The sequence below is a fragment of the Xenopus laevis genome, chromosome 3L (assembly GCF_017654675.1).
Source record: "Xenopus laevis strain J_2021 chromosome 3L, Xenopus_laevis_v10.1, whole genome shotgun sequence".
NCBI classification, from domain to species: domain Eukaryota; kingdom Metazoa; phylum Chordata; class Amphibia; order Anura; family Pipidae; genus Xenopus; species Xenopus laevis.
Genome location: NC_054375.1, coordinates 28,101,995 through 28,127,374, shown reverse-complemented (window position 1 = coordinate 28,127,374; position 25,380 = coordinate 28,101,995). Strand labels below are relative to the sequence as shown.

Here is a 25,380-nt window from a genome sequence, read left to right as displayed (position 1 = left end):
TGTGTTAGAGAGAGCGTGTGTGTGAGTGTGTTAGAGAGAAAGTCTGTGTGTGAGTGTGTTAGAGAGATCTGTGTGTGTTAGTCTGTGTGTGTGTGTTAGAGTGAGTGTGTGTTAGGGAGAGTGTGTGTGTTAGGGAGAGTGTGTGTGTTGGGGAGAGTGTGTGTGTGTTGGAGTGTGTGTGTATGTATGCTCCCACTTCTGTAAGTGTCTCTTATAATATAGTGTATAAACCTAGAACACACTAAGCTTGGGTGGCGCATATTGCTGGACTACAACTCCCAGCATCATTGTCTGTAGCAAGGCATTATGGGTATTGTTGTTCTGCAACATGGCACCCGAGGCTTTGAAATGGCTTTCTACGGCATCTACAGTGTGAACATGGATATCAAGAAGCTGCTGAAATCTAAATCCAGCTTCCGCTTGAAAATAATGCCTGTTTTACCATTTTTCATACTGATCTCCACTCCGTGTACCTACACTCAGGCGGAAGCTGGATTTTTCAGGGCACATATCTGGATGGTGTGTGGATGTGCTTCTCTCTGTCTGCATAAAAAGGACATGCTGAGAGCAGCAGAGCCAATGCTCCCTTGTCATTAGTCTTATAAAAGGAAAATATATATCCTTCCCCCCCCCCCCCAATGTAGGCTCTATAAAAATATATTGCATTATGTAAAACCCTGCTTCATGTAAATAAACCATTTTCATAATAATGTATTTTTTAGTAGTATGTGCCATTGGGTAATCCTAAAAGGAAAATTGCCATTTTAAGAACTGCCTACGATTCACTGTGCAGACAAACAAACCATACACATTAGGTCACATGAGCCAATTGATGAACAGAGTTCTGCCTTTTGCTTCCACACGTCTTCCTGTTACAGTTAGAGCTGCAGTATTTCTGGCCAGGTGATCTCTGAGGCAGCACACACCATCACAAAATGGGGGTTCAAGGTCTTAAATGGCAAGATTTACTTAAATATATATTCCAGTTTGGTAAGATTATTTATTATGCCACTTAATCTCATATAAAATATTAGTTGCTTAAGTATTCATTTTGGGGATAAAGTTTTCCTTTAATATTGTTTCACTGACAGCCACCCCAATGCTTTGGCAAATTCCAAATCTATCACATCCGCTGCTCACCTGTTGTCTAACTCCTTATTTAGCATATCATAGAAACCAATGACATTTGTCTGGCATGATCTGCCCTAGTAGAAACCATAAAGCTCCCGCACTTTGTACTAAATTCTACAGAAAAAAAATCGCACATATCCTATACATGCTGACAGACAAAGCCACTAACTGCCAGCTTTATATCCCATATGTTCTTTGCAGATAGAGCTCTGCGGTTTAGAATCAATGATCCCACCCTGGACAACAAGCCAATGAGAATACCGCTTGCTGATTTCCTATTGCCAGGACTTTACTAAAGAATGGCGGAGAGTGGTTTGTTGTTTTTATTTTTGTTTGGTTGGTTTTTTTTTTGGTTTTTTTGCAATATTGTAGGTGATTTTCAGATAAACTACTATCTTTTGGAAAGCTTTGCAGTTCGCTATATAAAGATGTCTTTGCCCATTTTGGATTGTCAGAATGTGGACTCACCAAAAATATATGGTTTTATTGGGTCTTTCTACAGTTAGGGGGAGGGCTTTTGGCAGCCAAAAAAAATCCTATGCACTATTCATTTTAGGGTCACTAAATGTCACATACTGGTAAATCTATGCCTATTGGTCATCAACTGTCCAGTAGACCCCTGATGTCCATATTTACAGTTTTACCTTTGTTTGTAAGAAATTTTGAGATAAATACGGCAAATTGCAATATTTTAAGGCGATTTTCAGAAATGTCATGGTGTTCAGCCAAAATGAGCCTTCGAAGTTTTGTGACTTGAAAGTCGATCACCGCCGATGCAATTTTGAATATGCAAATTAGATTGGGATCAGTTGGGTATTATTTTAAAGGATTTAGTGCATCCCTCGTGAAAAACACTGCGCAGGACCTATAAAATTCTCACAATGGTCAAAACCTGAAAAAGACCGCTCAGAAAATATGTTTGGATGCAACCAAGATTCCTTTAATACATATATATATATGTTTTATGCAAATTAAGAACATGATTGTTGTAGCGCTAGAGTTAGTTGTAATTAGTGTAAGAATAGGACTGTCTATTCTAGAGTTGCACACACTTAGGGGCAGATTTATCAAGGGTCGAAGTGAATTCGAGGGTATTTTCGAAGTTAAGAAATTCAAATTTTTTGAATACTTCGACCATCGAATAGGATACTACAACTTTGAATTTACTTCGAATTCATGTCGAAGTATAAATCGTTCGACTATTCGACCATTCGATAATCGAAGTACTGTCTCTTTAAAAAAAACTTTGACTTCAATACTTCACCACTTCACCAACTTAAACCTGCCGAAGTGCTACGTTAGCCTATGGGGACCTTCCAGAGCAAGTTTTTTATATTCAAAGGAAAATCGTACGTTCGAATCCTTTGAATCGTAAAATCCTTCTAATTTGAATGTCAGAGGATTCTATTTGATGGTATAATTTCTAAGTATTTTCCACTTTGAAATTCGACCCTTGATAAATCTGCTCCTTAATTCCACTAGTAACTACTGAATGTTTTTCTAGGTAAAGTACCTAGTGGGTGACTTTAAGGTTTACTGTTCAGAATGGATTCCAAATCTACAGCTAAGTCTCCACAGGCCTTGACTTTGATACTGAGTTTCATTGATTGTGTGCCGACAGCCATGATCAACCTTCTAATTATTTAATCACAGAAGTAATTAGTACCATAAATCAGCAAACAACTGGTGTATGGGGAGAGGGTGGCCTGAGTTTTTAAAGCCACTCCCAAGCCAAACACTCTGGAGGTTGTCAATACATTAGCACAACTGGAAGGGCAAACCATATCCTTGCAAGTCTCCATTCAAGAAGGACAAGCCCTTTCTCTTCTAATGATTTTCCACTCGGACTATTAGCATTTCTTAGGGTTGTCAGGAATGCTCTGACTTAGTGGCGTAAGGCTCATTAATAAAACGTGTCTTTCATGAGCCTTGGTTTGCTTAAACATCTGATCTGTTCCATGCAGATGATCCAATACCCCAAGTACTCCATAGCACTGGTTAAACCTACAAACAGAAATAGAACACGATTAGAAGACCAAAAATGTGTGTTTTGTGAAGAATATGTTTCTTGTACAGGAGGTTATAAGACATTTTGCAATTAGTTTAGTTTTTTTTTTGCTAAAATTTACATTGAATCAGAGTGCCAAAAACTTAATTATAGAGATTTATAACCAGTAAAAACTCCAATATAAAAATATCTTAGTGTTAGAGCTTATAAATTCAAGGTATTCAATCTCTATACACACACACACCCACACCAACCACACCACACACACACACAACACACACACTCTCTCTTCATAAGCAAATTTTTTTTTAAATGTGGGTTTATTTGAATTAGAAAAAAAAACTATACAAGTTTGACAAAAATTATACAAGTTTGAATTTGGATAAAAAAGGCCTCTCAATGGTAGAGATATGCAACACAGACCTAAGTAAGTAGACACCCCTTGAAATGACTGGAATTGGACATTAAAGCCACACTCATCATTAAAGTGACATTCTGGATAATTCCATATTTCCTACTTTTCCTGCACAATAATTCCCTGATGCTTAGGGGCAAATTTACTAAAGGGCGAAGTGGCTAACGCTAGAGAAAATTTGCCAGCGTGACGTCATTTCGTTACTTCTACCAGATATACGGATCTCAGGCTGCACAGAAACACAGGGTGGATTCTGGTGCTGAAATGTTAGCGTTTGCATTGTGGCACCAAACTCTGCTGCATCTGCCTGCACCCGAGGCAATGTATCCAGGTGCAGGCACATTGAGCAGTGGAGGGACGAATTCTTGACCTGTGTATCTTTGCAAGCCGAGATCAAATACATATGGCACTAGCCTAAGACACCTGTGAGTGCCCTACTCTACTCTGCCTACATGTGCCATGAACTGCTCTACATTGTGTGTGCCATATTCTGCTTGCCCTATGCTCCTTGTGTGTATCATACTCTGGCTGCCCTATGCTCCCTGTGTGTGCCATAGTTTGCATATAGACAAATACAAGAGTCCTCTGCACTCAACCCATTATCAATATTTTACAAAGGGACTAAGTTTTACCTGCAACTTACTAGCTGCTTTCAAAGTAAGACTCCCAAACTTGGCTGCCCTTTTATTAGACACCAGTGGGATCACCTGACTATAGCTGGGAAGGGTGGGAGCTACAACATGGAGCTGGTCACTGCTCCTGTATAACTATAGCAAACAAGGGAAAGTTGTGCTCACCACTAATTTTTAAAACCATTAGGCGGGGGTGCAATAAGGCTGTGACCACATAGTTTGCATGCCCTATGCTCCTTGTATGTGCCATACTATGCCTGCCCTGTTCTACACTTCCTTTGTGTCCCATGCTCTGTCTGCCCTGCTCTACAACGTCTGTGTGTGCCATACTGTATGCTGTTTGTGTATGCCATACTCTACCTGGCCTGCGCTAAACTTCCTGTGTTTGCCATGCTCTGCTCTATACCATCTGTGTGTGCCATACTCTGCCTGCCCTACTCTACACTTTCTGTGTGCTATACTCTGTCTTCTCTGCCCCGCTCTATGCTGCCGGTGCATGCCATACTCTGCCTGCCCTGTGGTGCCTCTGAAAGAGCGCCCAATGTGCCTCCTCTAATGAAGCGCCCAATGGTGCAAAACGCATAAGGAGAGAGTGGCTGACATGAGGAAGGGAGACACTGCTATGTGGTATGTTATGCATTAACATTTGTATTGACAATGTATTTTTATTCTGGTGAAAAAGCTATGTCTTAATAAATTTGGGCTAGGTGATATCCCTGCAGTGAGCAGTTGTGTGCTGCCCAGGGCCGCTTCTGCCATGAGGCAAGGTGAAACCCTTGCCTCAGGCGGCAGCGAGCGGGTAGTTACAAGGGGCGGCAAAAAGCCGCCTCTTGTAACTTTAAGAGCCGAACTTCCGGGTTTTAACCCGGAAATTCGGCTCCGCTAGTGCAAAGAGCGCTCCGACGCTAATTTTTAAGCGCAGAGCAGGAGAGGAGGGGGGCGGCAGCAGCCCCAGAATCGGCGCTGGTGCTGCCACCATTAATGTGGATATGGAATTAAAATCTCTTGTGATAACATGGGTGTGGTTTAAAGTGGGTATCATTTAAAAAAAAAAAAAAAAAGGGGGGGGGTGTGGTCAGAAATGGCTACCCAAAGGAAAGAAAACTCTGGCTCTTGGTACCACAGGAGTAAGACAGCCCTGACTTAGATAATATCTGCTAACAGCACTACCTGCCCTTTAGTTACAATAGGTCAATATCTGTCATGATGTTTTCTCCCTGTGTGATACTTAGATACACAATTTAAATTAAACCATAGTGAAGGTCAACAGCTTGGCAGAAGGGTTAAAACACCTTGCTACTGTGCTAGGTAGTGCATGTAGTCATTTAACCCCATCAAAGCCAGGCAGGGAAGCAAATAACACCACTGCCTGAATTCTGCAAGGTAAATTTGCTTATATAACTGGGGAAACTCATGATAAAACCTGCAACAAGCCTGTAGGTCCCTCCTGCAATGGTGTAAACAATAAAAAAATGTAATCTGTAAAACAGAGGGTCCATGGATCCCACAGCATATGAGTGGTCCCTCCTAACACTACTTACTTGAGGTGGTGAAAATCGTGGAATTCTGGAGACGGAAGAAAAGGCAGGTGGTAGCCACAGTGTGAGATGGTAGTGGTGATCAGAGCCAGGGCAAACCACAGCATGGTCGTGGCAACGTGAGATCCCATTATCATAGGACCGACCATGGAGGGCAGCATGTTGGAAAACTGCAAAGACAATTAAGAATAAAAGCAGTTCTTGCATTTCTATCAAAGAACAACTTCAAAACATTGCTCACCTGTACAATGTCAGCTATTGGCTGTAGGCTATTCGGTATTCCCACTGGGTGCAGCCATAGTGAGTGTCACCAGTGTTTGTGGTCCCTAACAAACTTCCCATTTGCTGCTTAAAGGCACAACACTACCCACTGCTAGCTACAATCCAGTGCAGGATAACTTGGAACACATGACACCTAATTGTAATGACATAGTGGTTTGCCACCTTTGAGTTAATTTTTAGTATGACGTAGAGAGTGATATTCTGAGGCAATTTACAATTGGTTTTTATTACTTGTGGATTTTGAGTTATTTGGCGTTTTATTCAGCGGCTTTCCAATTTGCAATGTTTAGCAATCTGGTTGCTAGGATCTAAATTACCCTAGCAACCATGCACTGATTTGAATAAGAGACTGGAATATGAATAGGAGAGGACCTGAATATAAAAAGGAGTAATAAAATGTAACAATAACAATACATATGTAGACTTGCAGAGCATTTGTTTTTAGATGGGGTCAGTGAACCCCATTTGAAAGATGGAAAGAGTCAGAAGAAGAAAAAGACAAATCATTTAAAAAAAAAAAAACCTATAAAACAAATAATAAAGACCAATTGAAAATTTGCTTAGAATTTGGCATTCCATGACATACTAAGAGTTAATTTAAAGGTGAACCACCCTTTTAAGGAAGAGACGGCATTTGGTTAGGTCAATTCCCAACTTACAATATGCTCCAGGGGATGCGCATACAGACACACCACTCCTACAGGTGCCGTCCATTCATGGTGCTTCTTGTGGATGCGCTTGTATAACAAAGGGTGATGGACCAGCCTAGGAAATAAAGATCAGGCTTACAGGTTACTATTGTACAAAACAGGATGGGGGGGATCCTGAGTCAATCCCCTCTGGTGTGTGTTGTCTACTGCGGAGCACAGAAAGGTGATATTATAATACATATGCAGAGAAAGGGAAATCTATATATATATATATATATATATATCGTTGTTTTTAGATCTAAATTGGCGCATGAGAGTTGTAGTTCAGTCATGGCTCAATCCACACTCACACTTCCAGTTCACAGATCTCAACTATAATCCTCATATAGTCCCACCAATTGCATGTGCAGTACTCAAAGCCACAACTGCAGCACCAGCTTATATTATTTACGTAACACAGTTCTCTTATTTTCGGCTCAATTAAAACATCGTTACTCTATTCAGTCGTATTAAACCTTCCCAGCAACTCCAATAGCTATAGCTCACCGGTGTGAATAATAAAAGAGAATTTCTTCAACCAGCGCAAAGACTGAGAGTTCCAGAAGGACCCAATGGAATGTGGGTAGCTCAGGGCCACAGGGGTTTCCTCGCCAGAGCATGATGGGATACATGAGCACAATCATGGGAAAGGAGAGAAAGACCTGATTGACAAGCACAGTGATCACAGCCTGTCGGAGCTTGACTGGATCCACCTGGGTAGATGACAGGTATGGTGCACAATAGATTAATACAATGAATTGATTTATACATTTGCATATATTTCATTACTCTATAAAACAAGGGAGGCTAAGGAGTTACAGGGCATGTAAAGGCAAACAAATAAAATCCCATTTTTTTTTCTTTAATGAAAAAGAAACCTATCTCCAATATACTTTGATTTAAAAAATGTGTACCGTTTTTATAAGAAACCTGACTGTATGCAGTGAAACTCTCCCTTCATTTACTGCTGCAGATAGGAATTGTCAGACGGTCCCTAACTGCTGGGCAGTGAAACAATCATATTTATGAACAGCAGGGGGAGCCCCCGCCTTACTTACCAGCCATGCAGAACTCAGGCAGCTTTGATTGTTTCCCTCAGGGTTGCCAGGTTGGCGGTTTTCTAGCCAAATTGGGCTACTAATTTATAGCCCAGGCGGGTTGTGAAGTACAAACTAGCCAAGTACGGATTTGAGCTACTTTTGGGGCCTTTAGCTGGTTTGTACTTTGGAAACCAGCTAAAGTTTTTTCTTGCCCTAATGTGCCAAGCCTGCATCTCCCAATGCATGCTGGGTAATGTAGTTTTTGTTTAACATTTTGACAAGTTTAATGTAAAGGTGGCCATAGACGCAAAGATACTCTCGTTTGGCAACATCGCCAAATGAGCGGATCTTTCCCCGATATGCCATTAACGAGCATGGCTATATCGGGGGTAATCTGATTGTTCAGCCGTATGGCCGAATGATCCGATTACGATGTGCCGTGGGCTCCAGCGGGATCGGTCGGGTCAAAATCAAACCTGACCAAACGACCGATCTCCACCGGACGAAAGATGTCAGCACGCGCCACACACAATCCGAAAATCGTACGAATCCTCGATTTGTACGATAGGATCTGTGTGTCTATGGCCACCTTAAGACTACAATGCCCAGCATGCAATAGGACTTGTGTAGAAGTTGGGATTTACCAGATTTTGGGCTCTGTACCCCAGTCTCCCATCACCCTTAAGCATTCTCGCATTTTCTGGTCACTTTCCTCAATTTCAGACAATTTTGGGACAAAAATCTGCTGGTCACCAAAATGTCTATAGAGGTTGACCTGTTTTACCAATATTTATTGAAATTATATATATGTATTAGAGCCTTATAGGGCATCTATACCCCGGGGCGACGGGCGAATCTGTCCCATTTTGCTTTGTGCAAAAATTTGAAAAAGGCATATTTTCATATATATTCATTTATTTTTTAGACTTTTTTTCACTGCACATATTGTGCTATTTTTGGGTTACTTTTGAAATTCCTCTTGACTAGTTTGGGGCTGGTTTTGTAGCTGACTTTGGCTGGTTTTAAATATTAGACCTGACAACCCTGGTTTCCCTGTAGAGCAGTTGGCGACTGTGTAGAGATTTGTATTGGATTCTATTTTTGCCTTTACATCCCCTTTACTGTTTCCAACTCCAGCTGCAGGGACAAAGATCATGGAGACAGATTTAAACAGATAAACTGGGATTCTATTTGGAGGATTATTTTGCACTGGTTCTTCAGAATTGGAGAAAGTTTGTATTAAACAATACAAAAACTATTAATCCACATTAGATTACATGACAACACAGGACCCAGTGCATTCTGCATATTCTGATTATTAATCAGTCTTGGCAGATATTATTTGCTGTTTTGATAATTTATGAAGATCCCTAAGCAGCAACCCAGACCACACTGAGCATCTGAACAGCCTTTGTCTTGCAAAGATATTTAACAAAGTTACAAGATGGTGACCCCCTGTGGCCAACTTTGAAAGCATAAATCATTTGCTTGATTAGGCTTGTGGTGCAGTAAGTTCATGTTTATGTTTAGTATACAAAATACAGCATTTCTAGCCTATTCTATTTTAGACTTGAATTCCCCTTTAAGCAGTTATTACATAAGGAGTGTGCCATATGGGTGTTGGCTGAATACGGAATTGTGAATGGTAGGTGGTTGCTGAAGCAAAGAAATACTTCATTAGAGTTACAGGTTGCATCCTGCCTCCCAGTATTATTATTATAAACCTGATAATATTACTGGCAGGCAGAAAACCCCACGAAATGTCACCACTTTGTGTAATATTATTTTGACTACAAAAGAAGCAGATATATGGGCTGGTGGTCCCTAAACTTGACCTTAGGGCGAAGACACATAATGGTAAGGCACATTTATCAAAGATCGAATTTTGAATTCATGCGAGTTCTTAAAAACTCCCCTAAAATGTATTTTAAAAAAAAACGTATTTAAAAAATAGAATTTTTTAAACTCGGATCGATTGAATCGACCTAAAAACTCTAAGCAAAATTTGATTTGCATTTTAAAAACTCTGATTTTTTTCTTCGAAAAACTGATCCCTGAACCTCTCCCACTGACTTAAAAAGCAATTCGGCAGGCTTTAGGTGGCAAATAGTGGAATTCGAGTTCTTAAAGGACCAGAGTATGATAAATCTCAAAAATCGAATTCAACGTTTTTAAAACTCAAAACGAATATGAATAACTGCCTAGTCGAATTTGACCCTTGAAAAATCTGCCCTGTGGTGTTTCTTCATCGTGACTTTTGAAGCAAATCGAAGTGACTGATCGCCATGCCTCAAATATTCCGCTAATCATCACATCGATTTGTACACTAGCCTACGGCCGCTAAGTTGCTGCTTTAAAAATGTTGCAGTGACAAACCGCCACGTGTGTGTTGGCCCTTAATCAGTTTAAGAGCTACACAATGTTACAAGCGTAGTAAGTCAACATGAGAGCTGCATACGCACTGGCTCATTCTTCCCAAGCTGGATCCGGTATTTGGTGATAAAGTATGGCTTTCCAGTCAGGTCAATAAGCATCAGAATAGCATTGAAGATCCAGAAAGAAAGAGTGGGGATCAGCATGGTGCCTGCAAGACAGGTCTGAGTTAGCTTTCAGGAGGCTCCTCAAACAACTCCGATTGACAGTGCACATATGTTTAAATATACAGGTATGGCATCCATTAGCCGGAAAATTGTTATCCAAAAAAGCTCTGAATTACAGAAAGGCCGTCTCCCATAGTCTCCAATATAATCCAAATTTTTAAAAATGATTTCCTTTTTTTCTGTAATAATAAAACAGTACATTGTACTTGATCCAAACGAAGATATAATTAATCTTTATTGGAAGCAAAACCAGCCTATTGGGTTTAGATCCAAACTCAAGAAAGATACGCTATCAGGAAAACCCCAGGTTCTAAGCATTCTGGATAACCGGTCCCAAACTTGTACTTGGTTAAAGGAGAAGGAAAGTCAATCACTTGGGGGGGGGGGGTGCTAAGAGTTAAGCTATCCCTATTAATTGTATTCACTTACATGTACCAGCCTTGGGTTCTTCTCAGTGAGGACCATGGGGCAATCATCATCCTGCTTCTTTTTTAATATTGCGGGTGCATATGCGAAGTAGAGTGAAACGTGTAAGTTCAACAAAGAGGCCACCATTTTCATTCTACTGCACATGCATCTGCCCTGGGGTAGCGAAGCAAGAAGATGCAGAAGAAGAGGATCACTCCATGTTGTTCGCTGAGTAAAACCCTGGGCTGGTTTTCTGCTAACAGGAGCACTGACCCAGGGTATCAGGTAAGTGAATACAGTCACTGGAGTGTGCCTAACTTTTTACACCCCCCCCCCCAGTGAGTGTGACATTCCTTCACCTTTAATGTTAATAAAATGCACATTTAAAGGGATTGTTTATTCAACTTTAAATTAACTTTTAGTATGATGTAGAGTGATATTCTGAGACAATTTGCAATTGTTTTTCATTTTTAATTACTTGTGGTTTTTGAGTTATTTAACTTTTTATTTAGCAGCTCTCCAGTTTGCAATTTCAGCCATCTGGTTGCTTAGTTCCACCTAACCCTAGCAACCATGCACTGATTTGAATAAGAGACTGGAATATGAATAGGAGAGTGATAAATAATAAAAAGTAGCAATAACAATAAATGTGTAGCCTTACAGAGCATTTGTTCTTTAGATGGGGCCAGTGACCCACATTTGAAAGCTGGAAAAAGACAAATAATTTTAAAAAAAAACTATAAAAAATGAAGACCAATTGAAAAGTTGCTTAGAATTAGCACTTCTATAACACATTAAAATTTAAACGTGAACCACCCCTTTACACAAAAAAATTGCCCACAATCCAAATCCCATGGGTGGTTGGCAAATCTGGATTGCCCCATGTTATCAAGTAAGTATGTAATATAGGGATGCAACGAATCCAGGATTCGGTTCGGGATTCAGCCAGGATTCTGCCTTTTTCAGCAGGATTCGAATTCGGCCGAATCTTTTTGCCCGGGCAAACCGAATCTAGGGAAATGCGTGACTTTTTTTGTCACAAAACAAGGAAGTTAAAAATGTTTTCCCCTTCCCCTTTGCAAATGCAAATTAGGATTCGGTTCAGTATTTGGCCAAATCTTTTGTGAAGGATTCGGAGGTTCAGCCAAATCCAAAATCGTGGATTCGGTGCATCCCTAATGTAATATGACCCATAACTTAATAGATCCACCAGTCTACCTTGGAGCAGATACTCTATAGGCTTAAGATTTTATTTTAGGTCAGAATCTGATCTGAATGTGCAGGAGAAGGAACATAAGGAAGACTTATTTAGTTGCCGAGCTTACAGAAAGCTACACTCTGAAAGACCACCCCACTCAAGCAAGGAAAATACAGCTTTCTAATAAGAAAGGGGTAGTCACTTTACTCTTCTGTTACCCCAATAGGCAGTAGCTGGGTGAATTCACTTGTTTACCGTGCAAGAAAACATGTACAACATTGTTTGAAATTATCTCATTTTACATAAAATGACTATAGGAAAACTACTCACCCAAACAGAACAATGTCAGTTGATTTCCATCAAAGAAACCGTGCAGCTTCCCCCACTGCGATTGCCAAAAGTCTCCAGAGGCTCCCCAAAACTGCTGCAAGTGCCTGCGGAGAAAGAGGCACGGTAAGTCTTAAAGATCAACTGATGACTGCACACATTGGGGCAGATTTACTAAAGGGTGAAGTGGGCTTTTCTAGGGAAAATTCACCAAAATTACAATTCGCAGGCACAACGTAAACTTGTTAAAAGGCAAAGAGGACAATTCACTAGCAAAAAATCAAAGCGCTAGAGAAGTTTCGCCAGACAAAATTTCGCTCAGGCGAATAATAGTTACTTTGCAAATTTATCAAAGTGTGAACTTTCCAATACGTTACTGTTATACCTGGTGAATTGATAAGATGAAGATACAGCCTCAAAATGATTATGTCAGTGTATGCAAAGAGTCATAAAAAATACAAAACTCTGGCATTTTTTATATTTATATGTGGGATTATGTTTACAAGTTATAACTGTTAAATATTTACATATATTTATACTTTTTTTTTAACCATTTGAAGCTCATGCCACATTTGTTTTAGGTCTTTATTTTGCTTCCTTGGACATTTTTAATAATAAGTGGCCACTTCCAGTAACCAACACTCACGTATATATACATATATTTGTACCCGCCATATTTAAACTGATGTAAATATAAGTATGTTAACGAAGTTAACACTAGGGAGAATTTGCTTAGAAACATTCATACCCAGCATTAATTGCCGAGATTTTCACATTTCCACATTTTGATAAATACACGTATTCGATGCAAAATAATGTCTGATGAAGTTGCGCGAGGTATGGCGGAGCCTTCTGAGGCAAAATTCACCCTTTAGTAAATTTGCCCCTTTGTCATTTGCTGTGCTGAAAGCCAGAAAAAAAACACAGCCTCTTCAACTAAGCAAGACTGCTCTTCAAAATACTTTATTTTATTTTTCTGTCTAGTTCCAACAAGGCTTGGATGCAGAGATGGGACAAGTAATAATCTGGGCCAATAACTTCCATTGCTTACGTATTTAGGGTTCATGTACATATTAACATGGGCAATAACTTCTACTTTTATTATTACTACTTGAGCTAAGCAGAAAGTTTCAAGCCACTCCATGTTTGGTCTACATGAGGCAGACAATTAGACTGCCCATTAGCTGCCCATTATGCAGTGGATTATGTTGATTTCAGATATTATATAGACATTAGTTTCTCACAATAGCATCACTCACCATGTCACAGAATTCCTGAAGGCAGCAAAGATGAGAAGCCCAGTGCCCAGAACAAAAGCCGTCTTCTTTACAGAGTCCCACACCTGGCCATCCTGTAGAATTAAAATGCAGCATGAAGGGTTGAGATTTTAAGGCCCATTTACTGACATGGTGCAAATGGGCTCCACAGCAGTAATCCATGGCAAACAAGCAGCAATGTTGTACAGTGGATGGTAATTTCAATCACAAAGCACGCCACAATACAGAGTTCATGAGGATTAGTGAAAGTTCTGTTACCTGGCGCCGACGTTCTGCAGGACGGGAGGCCTCACCTTCTCCCATCTGCAACCAAACATAAAGACATTTTTTTAATATATTTATACATTTATTTTTTTATATTTTCATTTATATTTTTTCAACAGCAGTTACTATGATTCAAACTTACTAACCATTTTACTAAAAATCAGTAGAGTAACTATAGAGGAAACAGACTCTGCAACTGCTGGGGGCCCAGAAACTTTAGGGAAGCCAGTGAATGTAATTGAAGTATGCTTCAAAAGCGGATTAGGCTCCTTACAGCCCCGGGTGCAAGCTGTACCCCCTGCCAGGGCAAACTGTGCATATTTCAATTAAAGCAGCAGCACTCCGTTATTATTGAAAATAGTGAAAAACCTTACTAAAATGCCATAGGCAACTTTTCGGGCTACGCAGGCCTTTGTCAAGCCAGGACAAAAAAAAAGGGGAGGCCAGTGGGACTGATAAGCAGCTGCAATATATGTTTATGGAAAATATCCTGTTCCCAAAGTTTAGGGGCCTAACAGGACCGGAACTAGGGATAGGCAGAAGAGGCATGTGCCTAGGGTAAAACGGTGGGGGGACACCAGGCATGTACCACTGCCTACCTCTTAGTTTTCACGGGAGAGTGAATAAGTCGAATCCAGGGTCAGACTGGGCCGGCGGGACACCGGGAAAAAAAACCCAGTGGGCCCCGCCAGCCCAGACTCGCTTGCTGCTGTCTTGCTCCTTCCTGTCCTCCTGTAAAAAGCAATACAGGCTGACACACAAAGCGATTCAAACCGGGGTGCAACCCCTGGTAAGTTTATTGCGTCATAACGTTTCGGGGGCGTTCCCCCTTCGTCAGGTGAGGCTCCTTCCTGTCCTCCTCCCACCGCTGCATGAGGATATAACACGAATTGAAGAAGGTATGCGCTGGCGGGGGGAAGGGGGACAGAGTGCTTGGGGCTCTGTGGCGGGGGGGCATGCGAGTGGCAGAGGGGGAGTCCAGGGGCCTTGTGAGTAGGGTTGCCACCTTTTGTGGAAAAAAATACCGGCCTTCCTATATATTTATCTTTTTTCCCTGTTAATAACATTGGGATCGACCATAATTTTTACCGGCCAGGCCAGTAAAATACTGGCCAGGTGGCAACCCTACTTGCAAGCGACGACAGAGTAGGGGGGTGGGGAACCCTCGTGGGCCCCGCCGGCCTGGACCCGCTTGCTGCTGACAGAACCTGCTCATTCCTGATGTCCAGAGAGACAGAGAATGCACAGGGATTTGTGGCGGGGCCCATGCAGGTGGAGGGAGAGTCTGGGGGCTGTGCGGGCTATGGAGTGAGGGTCGGGAAGCATGCAGGTGAGGGGGTCGGAGGCATGTGCGAGCGGTGTAGGGGGGGTCAGGGCCTGAGGGGGTGAGTGCCTTTTTCTTCTCTTTCCTGCTTTCGAATGGGCGTCACTGACCCCATATAAAAAAAACAAAAAAACAAATGCTCTGTAAGGCTACACGTATAGTTATTGCTACTTTTTTATTGCTCATCTTTCTATTCGGGTCCTCCCCTTATTCAAATCAGTGCATGGTTGCTAGGTTTATTTGGACCCTGACAACCAGATTGTTGAAATTCCAAACTGGAGAAATGCTGAATAAAATGTTAAATAACTCAAAAACCACAGATAATAAAAAATTAAAACCAATTGCAAATTGTCTCAGCATATAACTCTCTACATCATACTAAAAGTTATTGCAATGTGAACAACCCCTTTAATCTTCATTTAAAAAGGCATGGTAGATACATGCTTTTTGGACATAATGTGTATGGATCCCCAATCTTTTTGCCTGCATCTTTGCTCATGATTCTAAGCACAAATTTAATCTGACTGTAAATGGCACACTAGGTGCAGTCATGTAAGAGGTGCCTTTTGTGTGTCTTTATACATTAAGAGTATTTTTGGTTAACTTTTAATATGATGTAGAGCAGTGATCCCCAACCAGTAGCTTGTGAGCAACATGTTGCTCTCCAACCCCTTGGATGTTGCTATTGGTGTCCTCAAAGCAGGTGCTTATTTTTGAATTCCAGGCTTGGAAGCAAGTTTAATTGCATAAAAACTAAGTATAGTGCCAAGCAGAGTCTCCTATAGACTGCTATTCCCCATAGGGGCTACCAAATAGCCAATCACAGCCCTTTTTGGCACCCCAAGGGACTTTCTTCATGCTTGTGTTGCTCCCCAACTCTTTTTACATTAGAATGTGGCTGATGGGTAAAAAAAGGTTGGGGACCCCTGATGTAGAGAGTGATATTATGAGACAGTTTGATGTTGGTCTTCAGTTTTTATTTGTTTTTCAATTATTTCACTTTTTGTTCAGCAGCTCTCCATTTTGGAGTTTCAGCAGCTATCTGGTTGCTAGGGTTCAAATTTCCTTAACAAGCAGGCAGTAGTTTGAATGAGAGTCTAGTATATGAATAGGAGAAGGCCGGTATAGACAAATAAGTTATAGGTATGGGACCTGTTATCCAGAATGCTCGGGACCTGGGGCTTTCCAGATAATGGATCTTTCCATAATTTGGATCTTCATACCTTAAGTCTACTAGAAAATCATGTAAACATTAAATAAACTCAATTGGCTGGTTTTGCTTTCAATAAGGATTAAATATATCGTAGTTTGAATCAAGTACAAGCTACTGTTTTATTATTATTATTATTATAGGGAAAAGGAAATACTTTTTAAAAATTCGGACTATTTGGATAAAATGGAGTCTATGCATTATCCAGTAATTCTGAGCATTCAGGTGCACAAGAGTTCCCAAGTTGCTCTTTGCACCCCAAGGTCTTGCACTTTTATTCAACATTGGGAATGGAAAAGCTTAAATGAACGACTAAGTTACTGATTAAAATGTTTCAGTCAATATCATCATAGCTAAGAGGTCAGTAGGCCTGTGATATAGAAGTGCATGTTTACCCTGTACCAGGAATGCAGGTTAGTATATGCAGATATCCAAGGCAATGCAGCCTGCCTCTGCCACTACTATACCTCCCAACATTTTGGAAATAGAAATAGAGGGACAAAAATACTTGCCAAATTTTTAACCATTCCCATTTTGTGGCCATACACCCTAATTTCCATGTTCATTTTACAAAATTTGGCAGGTTATGAAAGTTTGAACACATTTCTGTGGTATTTATGTGTTACTACAGTTTTGCTAATGAAGGTGAATTGCCCTGTAAGTTGCAAATCACAGTTTCCCTAAGAGACCTGCTTATCTTAAATTGTTACAATTGCTTCTTTGCTTATCTTAAATTGTTACAAACATATTTAAGTACACCTGCCGAGTATTCTGGGCTCTCTGCCAAAAGCCAATTAAGTTTTAAAAACTGTTGTTTCTCTTTCTGGCTGTTCAGTGCAGGAGATCAAAGAGAAAGTAGGAACATTTCAATAACAAACCCAGGACTGCTAGCTGAGCTGTCAAAATCGGGACTGTCCTGCGAAAAACGGGACAGTTGTGAGCTATGCACTACCAGTCTCTACAGTCCCAGTCTTTACAGTCCCTTGTTATACACAGGTATTTAACTTAAAGCATGCCAGCTAGGTACAATGATCTGACATGTGGGAGTATTACGTATACTTGTGTGTGCTGCACTAGGAAACTACAGTAATATCAGGAAGAGCATTGTGAGTCTTTAAAGGGATAGTTTACCTTTATATTAACTTTTATTTTGATGTAGAGAGTAAAATTCTGAGACAATCTGATAATGGTCTTAATTTTTTTATTTTTGCATTATTTAGCTTTTTGTTCAGCAGCTCTCCATTTAGGATTTTAGCAGCTATCTGGTTGCTGGGGTCCAGTTAACTCTAGTAGCCAGGCAGTGGTGTGAATGAAAGACTTGAATAGAAAGATAAGTAACAAGAACAATAAAAATTTAACCTCACGTAGCAATAATCAGTGACATGAATACGTTTAGGAACCTCTCTTAATTCTTTGGAGATTTGTTTTTCATTGGCTGAGCTTTCGAAGTAGGAACTTCCTTTTAATACACAGTATAACATGCCTTATGGAAACAGTAGTATTTCAGCATAGACATAACGTTTATTGAATTAACAGAAAATATGCAATATGCATCATAACAAAATTAAACAGGTGCATAAATTTGGGCACCCCAACAAAGATATTACATCAATACTTAGTTGAGCCTCCTTTTGCAAATGTAACAGCCTCTAGACACCTCCTATAGCCTTTGATGAGTGTCTGGATTCTGGATGGTGGTATTTTTGACCATTCGTCCATACAAAATCTCTCCAGTTCAGTTAAATTTGATGGCAGCCGAGCATGGACAGCCTGCTTCAGATCATCCCATAGAGTTGACAGTAGGTAGCAGGTGTTATTCTTGGAATGCAGTGTTCTTCTGCCATGCAAATCAATTTTTGTTATGACCAAATAACTAAATTTTTGTCTCATCAGTCAAAGCTTTTTGTTCAAAAATGACTGTCTTGTCTAAATTAGCTTTTGCATACAACAAGTGACTGTTCAGCTCTCATCACCCTACCATACAGATGTTCTTTGTGCAAATTGCGCTGAATTTTAGAACGATGTACAGATACACCATCTGCAGCAAGATGTTCTTGCAGGTCTTTGGAAGGATCTTTGGGTTGTCTGTAACCATTCTCACAATCCTCCACATATGCCGCTCCTGTATTTTTTCTTGGCCTGCCAGACCTGGGTTTTACAGCAACTGTGCCTGTGGCCTTCCATTTTCTGATTACATTCCTTACAGTTGAAACTGACAGTTTAAACCTCTGATATAGCTTTTTGTAGCCTTCCCCTAAACCATGATACTGAACAATCTTTGTTTTCAGATCTTTTGAGAGTTGCTTTGAGGATCCCATGCTGTCACTCTTCAGGGGAGAGTCAAATAGAAGCACAACTTGCTTGGACACACCTGCCTATGAAGTTCAAGGCTTACAGAGCTAATCCAACAAATTTGGTGTTGCCAGTAATCAGTATTGAGCAGTTACATGCATTCAAATTAGCAAAATTACAAGGGTACCCAAATTTTTGCAAAGCCAGTTTTTCACATTTCATTTCATTTTCAACTGAATACTGCTTCACTAAAAATCTTTGTTCAGAAAACACTCCAGTACTCAGATGTTCCTGGGAAATGAGAGACATACCACTGTTATATTTTTTGTTGAAAGTGGAGTAAATTATTATGCAGGCTGAGAGGGGTTCCCAAACTTTTTCATATGACTGTAAATCATTTTAAAAGAAAGAAGACCAATTAAAAAGGTGCTATGTATAGGGCATTCTATCACATACTATGTTACTTTAAAGGTGAACCACCCCATTAACCAGGTTGATTATCAGCAGAAGAGGATATGAATATGTAACCTAGAAAATAACTAATCTTGCTAAATTCTCATGCCAGCACACCCTAAGCTTTGAATCACTTCCCTTTTCCATGTACTAGTTTTGAAGAATGAATGACGTCCCAGTACATCTCTGTTGATGCTGCCAGCACTATTAATTTAATTAAAAAACTTCCACAAATATCTCCCATCTCTGTGGCCCAATTTTAATGGAACTTACCAATATTAAATAGCTGACTTGTATCCATCCCCAATCCTGTCTGGTGTGACCTCATCACCATCTCGGGGGAAGCATATTTTATATTCTGTCAAGATTATATGATTTCTCTTCCCCTATGCTGTTTATGGAGCATGCCCAGGTTCAGGTTGGGAGCCTGTTGACCAGTGTCAGAGGAAGGATGAGTGCTTTGTAACATAGGCCAGTTCCCAGATAGAAGATAATCAACAAGGGAGTTTATAGACTCATCTTCAATGGTAAAAAAATAGCTATAAACATTTTAGCCCATACCACTTCAGTGTAATGTGCAGGATTAGTTGTCCTTTAAATACAAAGGGATGTCTTTCAGCACAATGACACTAAACTTACAAGTGTAATAACCTCATGTTACCCCAGGAATGTCAGCCTTGAACGTAATCTGAACAAAAACTCTCCTAACTGTGATCTATGACCTTCTGCTAGATCTCTGGCCAAGTACAGCTCCAGGGCACTACACTACATACAAAGGACAGTGGAACGCGTTTATTGCTCAATGAATAAATAGATAGCTAGAATGCATTAAATATGTCTCACTGATTTTCTGTTAATAAAACTCTCTATAGCAGAGGTTTCTACCCATAAGAGGGGCTGATGAGATTGATCTGCTATTTATTTATGAAGGTCCAACCATGAGGCCAGTCTTTGGGGTAAATCCTTATTTGCTGTCCTATTTGTAATTAGAGTTATAGGAGGATGAAGGTTTTTATGAGGAGAGCCCTGACCCACACATTAAACCACACAGGAAGTGTGTGTGTGGGGGGGGGGGGTGGTCTGAAAACCAAGTTGTTATCATGGCAAACAATCTAAGTTAGGGTAGTGGCAAACGGGAAGATTTGTCAACTGAGATTTTTTATGAGTGGCTATGGACAACAAATCTCTTGAAAATGCCTCTTTATTGCCAATAATTGAAATCGCTGGTGTTATGCCCAATTTATCGGGCAGAGTTTACTTCGGGTTATTTAGCGATAAGTTGGGCATACCACCAGCAATTTCAAGCTTAATCAAGAAGATTAAAATTTGTCATCCGCAGACACACATTAAAAAAAATCGCAGGCGACAAATCTTAATAAATCTTGAAATCGCTGGCAGTATGCCCAATTTATGGCTAAATTGCCAGTGGTAAACTCTGGGAGATTTAGTGATATTTTGTGCATATCTCCTGAAAAGGCCTCTCCGTTGCCAATAATTTAAATCGCTGGCGGTATGTCCAACATATCGCTAAATCACCAAAAGTTTCATCCGGAGGCAACTTCTGGCTATTTAGCAATAGGTTGGGCATAAAGCCAGCCATTTCGATTATTGGTAATGGAGAGGCCTTTTTGGGAGATTTATCGCCCACAGCCACACGTAAAAAAATCTTAGCCGACAAATCTTCCCGTGTGCCACTGCCCTTATTGTCAAAAAAAAGTGACTGCTTGGGAACATTATAGACCTAGCAAACCCTTACAAAGTTGTTCTTTGTGTTTATTGGATAGAGAAAAGCTCTCACAGGGAATGAAAATATGGATTTCTGTTTTTCATAACAAAACACGATTGTTTTGTAAGCATGCAAATTCCTTATCAAAAGCAACGGTGGAAAAACCATAATATTCAGATAAACCAGCGTACGTGTACAGTGTGTATAGCAACAAACACGGTGGCTTATAATGCATGAACCCCCTGATGCAAATTAGTTACAGTGTTTCTGTAACTGTGTAGATTCTGTTTAAGTTTCACAGACCGTGGAATGTTTTTTACACAGATTTCAGGGCCGGAACCAGGGTTACACAGAAGAGGCATATGACTAGGGTGCAATGATGGGGGGGGGGCTCTGAGACGTTCAGTTCCAGGCCCAGATTGGCAATCTATGGATTATCAATTAGATTAGCCCTTGTCCACAAAACACTCATATACCTTGTTAAAATTCACCTCCTTTTAATAAATGTGCCAGCTTTGCAAAAAAGCTACATTTAATAGATGTGTTTCTTTTCATTTCCATAAATTATAGGTAATACACCAAAATTCCTTTTGAACAGAACTAATCATTACATAGAAGACAACTTCCTTTTACTTAGACACCAAAAAGGATAATTATCTGATGGCATACATTAGTTTTAACCATATTATTTTATTTAACAAGGTAAGTAAACTTTTAAAAAGGGCTTCTATGTAACGATAAGTTCTGTATGTGATACATTATATATAAGGTGTGCTATAACAAAGGTGAACTATCCTTTTAAATAAACCCAATAGGATTGTTTTGCCACCAATATGGATTTGTGCAGCTTAGTTGCCATCAAGTACAAGGCACTGTTTTATTATTAAAAAGAATTAGGATTGTTGGCTTAAAATAGACTATATGGGAAGGAGATAAAATGCCGGTGTACAATTTGCCTTTAAAAAAACAATTGTTACAGAAAATGAGGTGTACCACACTTTGGCCAAAATATGTAAACTCACGTGCCACATCAAGGCCCCTCATTTAACATGAGTCTTTCACTGCCTATTAACATAGTCTATAGTGCATTTAAAATCAAGTCCCTTAGCAAAACAGTGTGACTGAGTAGTAAGACCCATGTTGAACTTACCTTTAACTCAGGAGCTCTATGGAGAAACCAGGGAGCTTTTAATCACAGCCAATTAACGGCAACTAAAAGCAATATTTGGCTACAATTTGTACACAAAACACTGAAAAAGCTTGCCAGTGCTTGGTCTAACCCACACACTGGAGTTGACCAGCTGCTAGAAATGATAAAAAGCCATTATTTGTAAACAAAAAGGGTAAAGGCTATTTACTATTTCTAGAAGCTGGTCAACTCCAGAGTGTGGTTAAGGGTCTGGCCACACGGGCAGATTCAGGGAAATTAGTCGACAGGCGACAAATCTCCTCTTCTTCGAGCCGCCTAATCTCCCCGATCTGCCTTCCCCTGACTTCTGCCGGCTAAAATGAAAATTGCCTGGAGGCAGGCACACGGAGCGCATTGGTTTCCGAATTCGTCCGTAACTGCTTCACGAGGAAACTTCGGGCGACTCCGGAAAACGAAAAACTCCATGTGCCTGCCCCCAGGCTATTTAGATTTTAGCCGGCGGAAGGCAGGGGAAGGCTGATCGTGGAGATTAGTCACCACAAAGAAAAGGAGGTTTGTCGCCTGTCGACTAATCTCCCCAAATCTGCCTGTCTGACAAGGGTTTATCCAGTAGCTGGTCAATGCCACACCATGGGTCCTGGATTTTACTATTGAGTGCTGTTCTCAGATCTACCAGCTGTTATCTTGTGTTAGGAAGCTGCTATCTGGTTATCGACCCATTGTTCTGCTGATGGGCAGATGGGGGGGGGGAGGATATCACTCCAACTTGCAGTACAGCAGTAAAGAGTGACTGAAGTTTATCAGAGCACCACTGGGGGCTCCTAGGAAACTGACAATATGTCTAGCCCCATGTCAAAATTAAACATAACAAAATATTTTTGGTCTTTTGAGAAATGGATTTCAGTGCAGAATTCTGCTGGAGCAGTACTATTAACTGATGTGTTTTGAAAAATTTTTGGATACTGGGTTTCCAAATAAGCATAGCTAACCTACGACAGTGTGGTGTTTGTACAGCTAAAGGTTGGCAAGTTGAGGTGTTCTACAGTTTTGCAGAACAGACTGGAGGTATGTCTGTCCAATAAGTTATCATGTCTAATAGACTTGCCTTGTCCTTTAATTGCTGCACGGCCATATTCAAGCCCAATGTGTCATGCTAATACTGTAGTCTCTGTAGTGAAAACATTCTATCTTATCTAAACTGATGCCGACAGTCACAAACAAGTACAATGTACATCACATGACTCTTGGCATTACAAATATAATAAAAAAATTACATTTGAATAGAGGAAGACAAAGACTAGCAAGTCAAACACATCTCTACACTGGGGTAATTCCTATTTAACCCTTTCTTCTGTGTCTAGATAGGACAGCCTATTGAGTGGGGATAGAGGGGGGACTGTTGCCCTGGCCTCACAAAAATTTTTATTAGGAAAGAGGGGCCTGGCATATATCAAAAAGTAAATAAATAAAGTTAAATGTACGCAATTTACAAAATTTCTGACAGGGATTGAAAAGTTAGGGCAAATTTCACTGACCACCATTGAATAGAAAAAATCCAACTGACTTAATTAGAACATTAATGATTTTAACTATTTATTTTAACTAGTTATAGAGTAATATCAACTGTTGGGATCTATTTACTTAAAGGGAACCTGTTGTCAAAAAATATTATACCCAACCAAAGGTGTGGGCTAATAGAGCCCCCACTCTAGTTGGGGGCAACAGTAGCTTTTGTTAAAAAAAATACCCCCCTGCCAGCACTAGGACACTCTCACCGAGAGGGATAGTAAGGAGAAATGGTGCATATAGTAGCAGTGGGATAATAGTCTCTGGGAAGGGATTGTGGTTATGGGATAGCAGGTATAGTAGGGAGAGATGGTGCCTATAGTAGCAGTGGGATAATAGTCGCTGGGAAGGGACTGTGACTGTGGGATAGCAGATATACTAGGGAGAGATGGTGCCTATAGTAGCAGTGGGATAATAGTCTCTGGGAAGGGACTGTGGGATAGCAGGTATAGTAGGGAGAGATGGTGCCTATAGTAACAGTGGGATAATAGTCTCTGTGAAAGGACTGTGGGATAGCAGGTATAGTAGGGAAAGATGGTGCCTATAGTAGCAGTGGGATAATAGTCTCTGGGAAGGGACTGGGAATGTGGGATAGCAGGTATAATAGGGAGAGATGGTGCCTATAGTAGCAGTGGGATAATAGTCTCTGGGAAGGGAGTGTTGCTGTGGGATAGCAGGTATAGTAGGGAGAGATAGTGCCTATAGTAACAGTGGGATAATAGTCTCTGGGAAGGGACTGTGGCTGCGGGATAGCAGGTATAGTAGGGAGAGATGGTGCCTACAGTAACAGTGGGATAATAGTCTCTGGGAAGGGACTTTGGCTGCGGGATAGCAGGTATATTAAGAAGAGATGGTGCCTATAGTAGCATTGGGGACACCTATTCTAGTAGCTGACCTATTCTATCAGTATTTATTGATATTGCTCACTAATTAGGGCCTCATTGGACCCTCTGCACTTCTGCACCCCCCCCCCCCCCCGCAGTATCTGCTTCTCTTTAGTTAAGCCCCTGACTATTACTATCAGTCACTGAGTCCAAGATATTAAATCCAAGAAAGATGGCTAACTAGCCCACATTCTAGGGATATGCTACAGATACAGCAAAATCACTTAAGGACCCCCTGAAAAAACATTTTTTTATAAACACATATTGAAATACCCTCGTGCTCAGTATGTGCCTCCCATATACCTGGGCCCTCAGGCTGGCAAATATATACATTAAAGACATCCCTACTGACCCAAAACGTAGCACTTGGAATTAGTTACAATGTAATACAATGTGCAGCTAAAGTCCAGTATTATTTACATATTATTTGCAGCCAAACAAAGAATATCAGTGTTCTCCAAAAGCTATGCCATGTATCTGCTTGATGTGCTATACCCTGCTTTGCTTTGTTACGTTACCCACCTTTGGCATTTTTGTTCCGGCTTCCCGTGCCTGTTTTTCCTGGTTCTTCTGCCGTCCCTGTGCCTGTCAGTCCTTTCATTATTGTTATATGGAATTTACAGCTTCTCACAATCTCCTCCTACTGGTGATGCTTAGCCATAGAGCTGAGGGTTACAGATCCTGGAACACCTCTTAAAGCGAAAGCCTCAGCCAGAGGAAGAGCGAGCCGACAGCAAGTTACAGAGGTCAGAAATCAAATCTGCCTTCACATGACTGTAAGCATGACAAGCCAAACTTACTGCTGTCTGCACCCAGTGTAAAACATATTCACTTCTGCTTTGTTAGTTGGCTTAGAGGAAAAGGGAAAGGAAACCCTTGATAAGTATTTGTCTGCTCCCCTTCAAAAAGCACAAACCCATTATTAGCTTCTAACAATACAGGTATGGGATCCGTTATCCAGAAACC

At 40.6% G+C, this 25,380-nt stretch overlaps 1 protein-coding gene across 1 annotated transcript; it reads right to left on the bottom strand.

The window, feature by feature from the left end:
• Nucleotides 1-2,049: 2,049 nt before the first annotated feature.
• On the bottom strand, nucleotides 2,050-25,013 carry faxdc2.L (fatty acid hydroxylase domain containing 2 L homeolog). The gene is given in 9 exon segments (NM_001096355.1): nucleotides 2,050-3,135; nucleotides 5,728-5,894; nucleotides 6,666-6,771; nucleotides 7,203-7,408; nucleotides 10,198-10,319; nucleotides 12,272-12,375; nucleotides 13,528-13,619; nucleotides 13,804-13,848; nucleotides 24,937-25,013. Coding segments are annotated over 8 exon segments (996 nt in total). The 5' UTR covers nucleotides 24,937-25,013; the 3' UTR covers nucleotides 2,050-2,981.
• Between the last annotated feature and the right edge of the window lie 367 nt (nucleotides 25,014-25,380).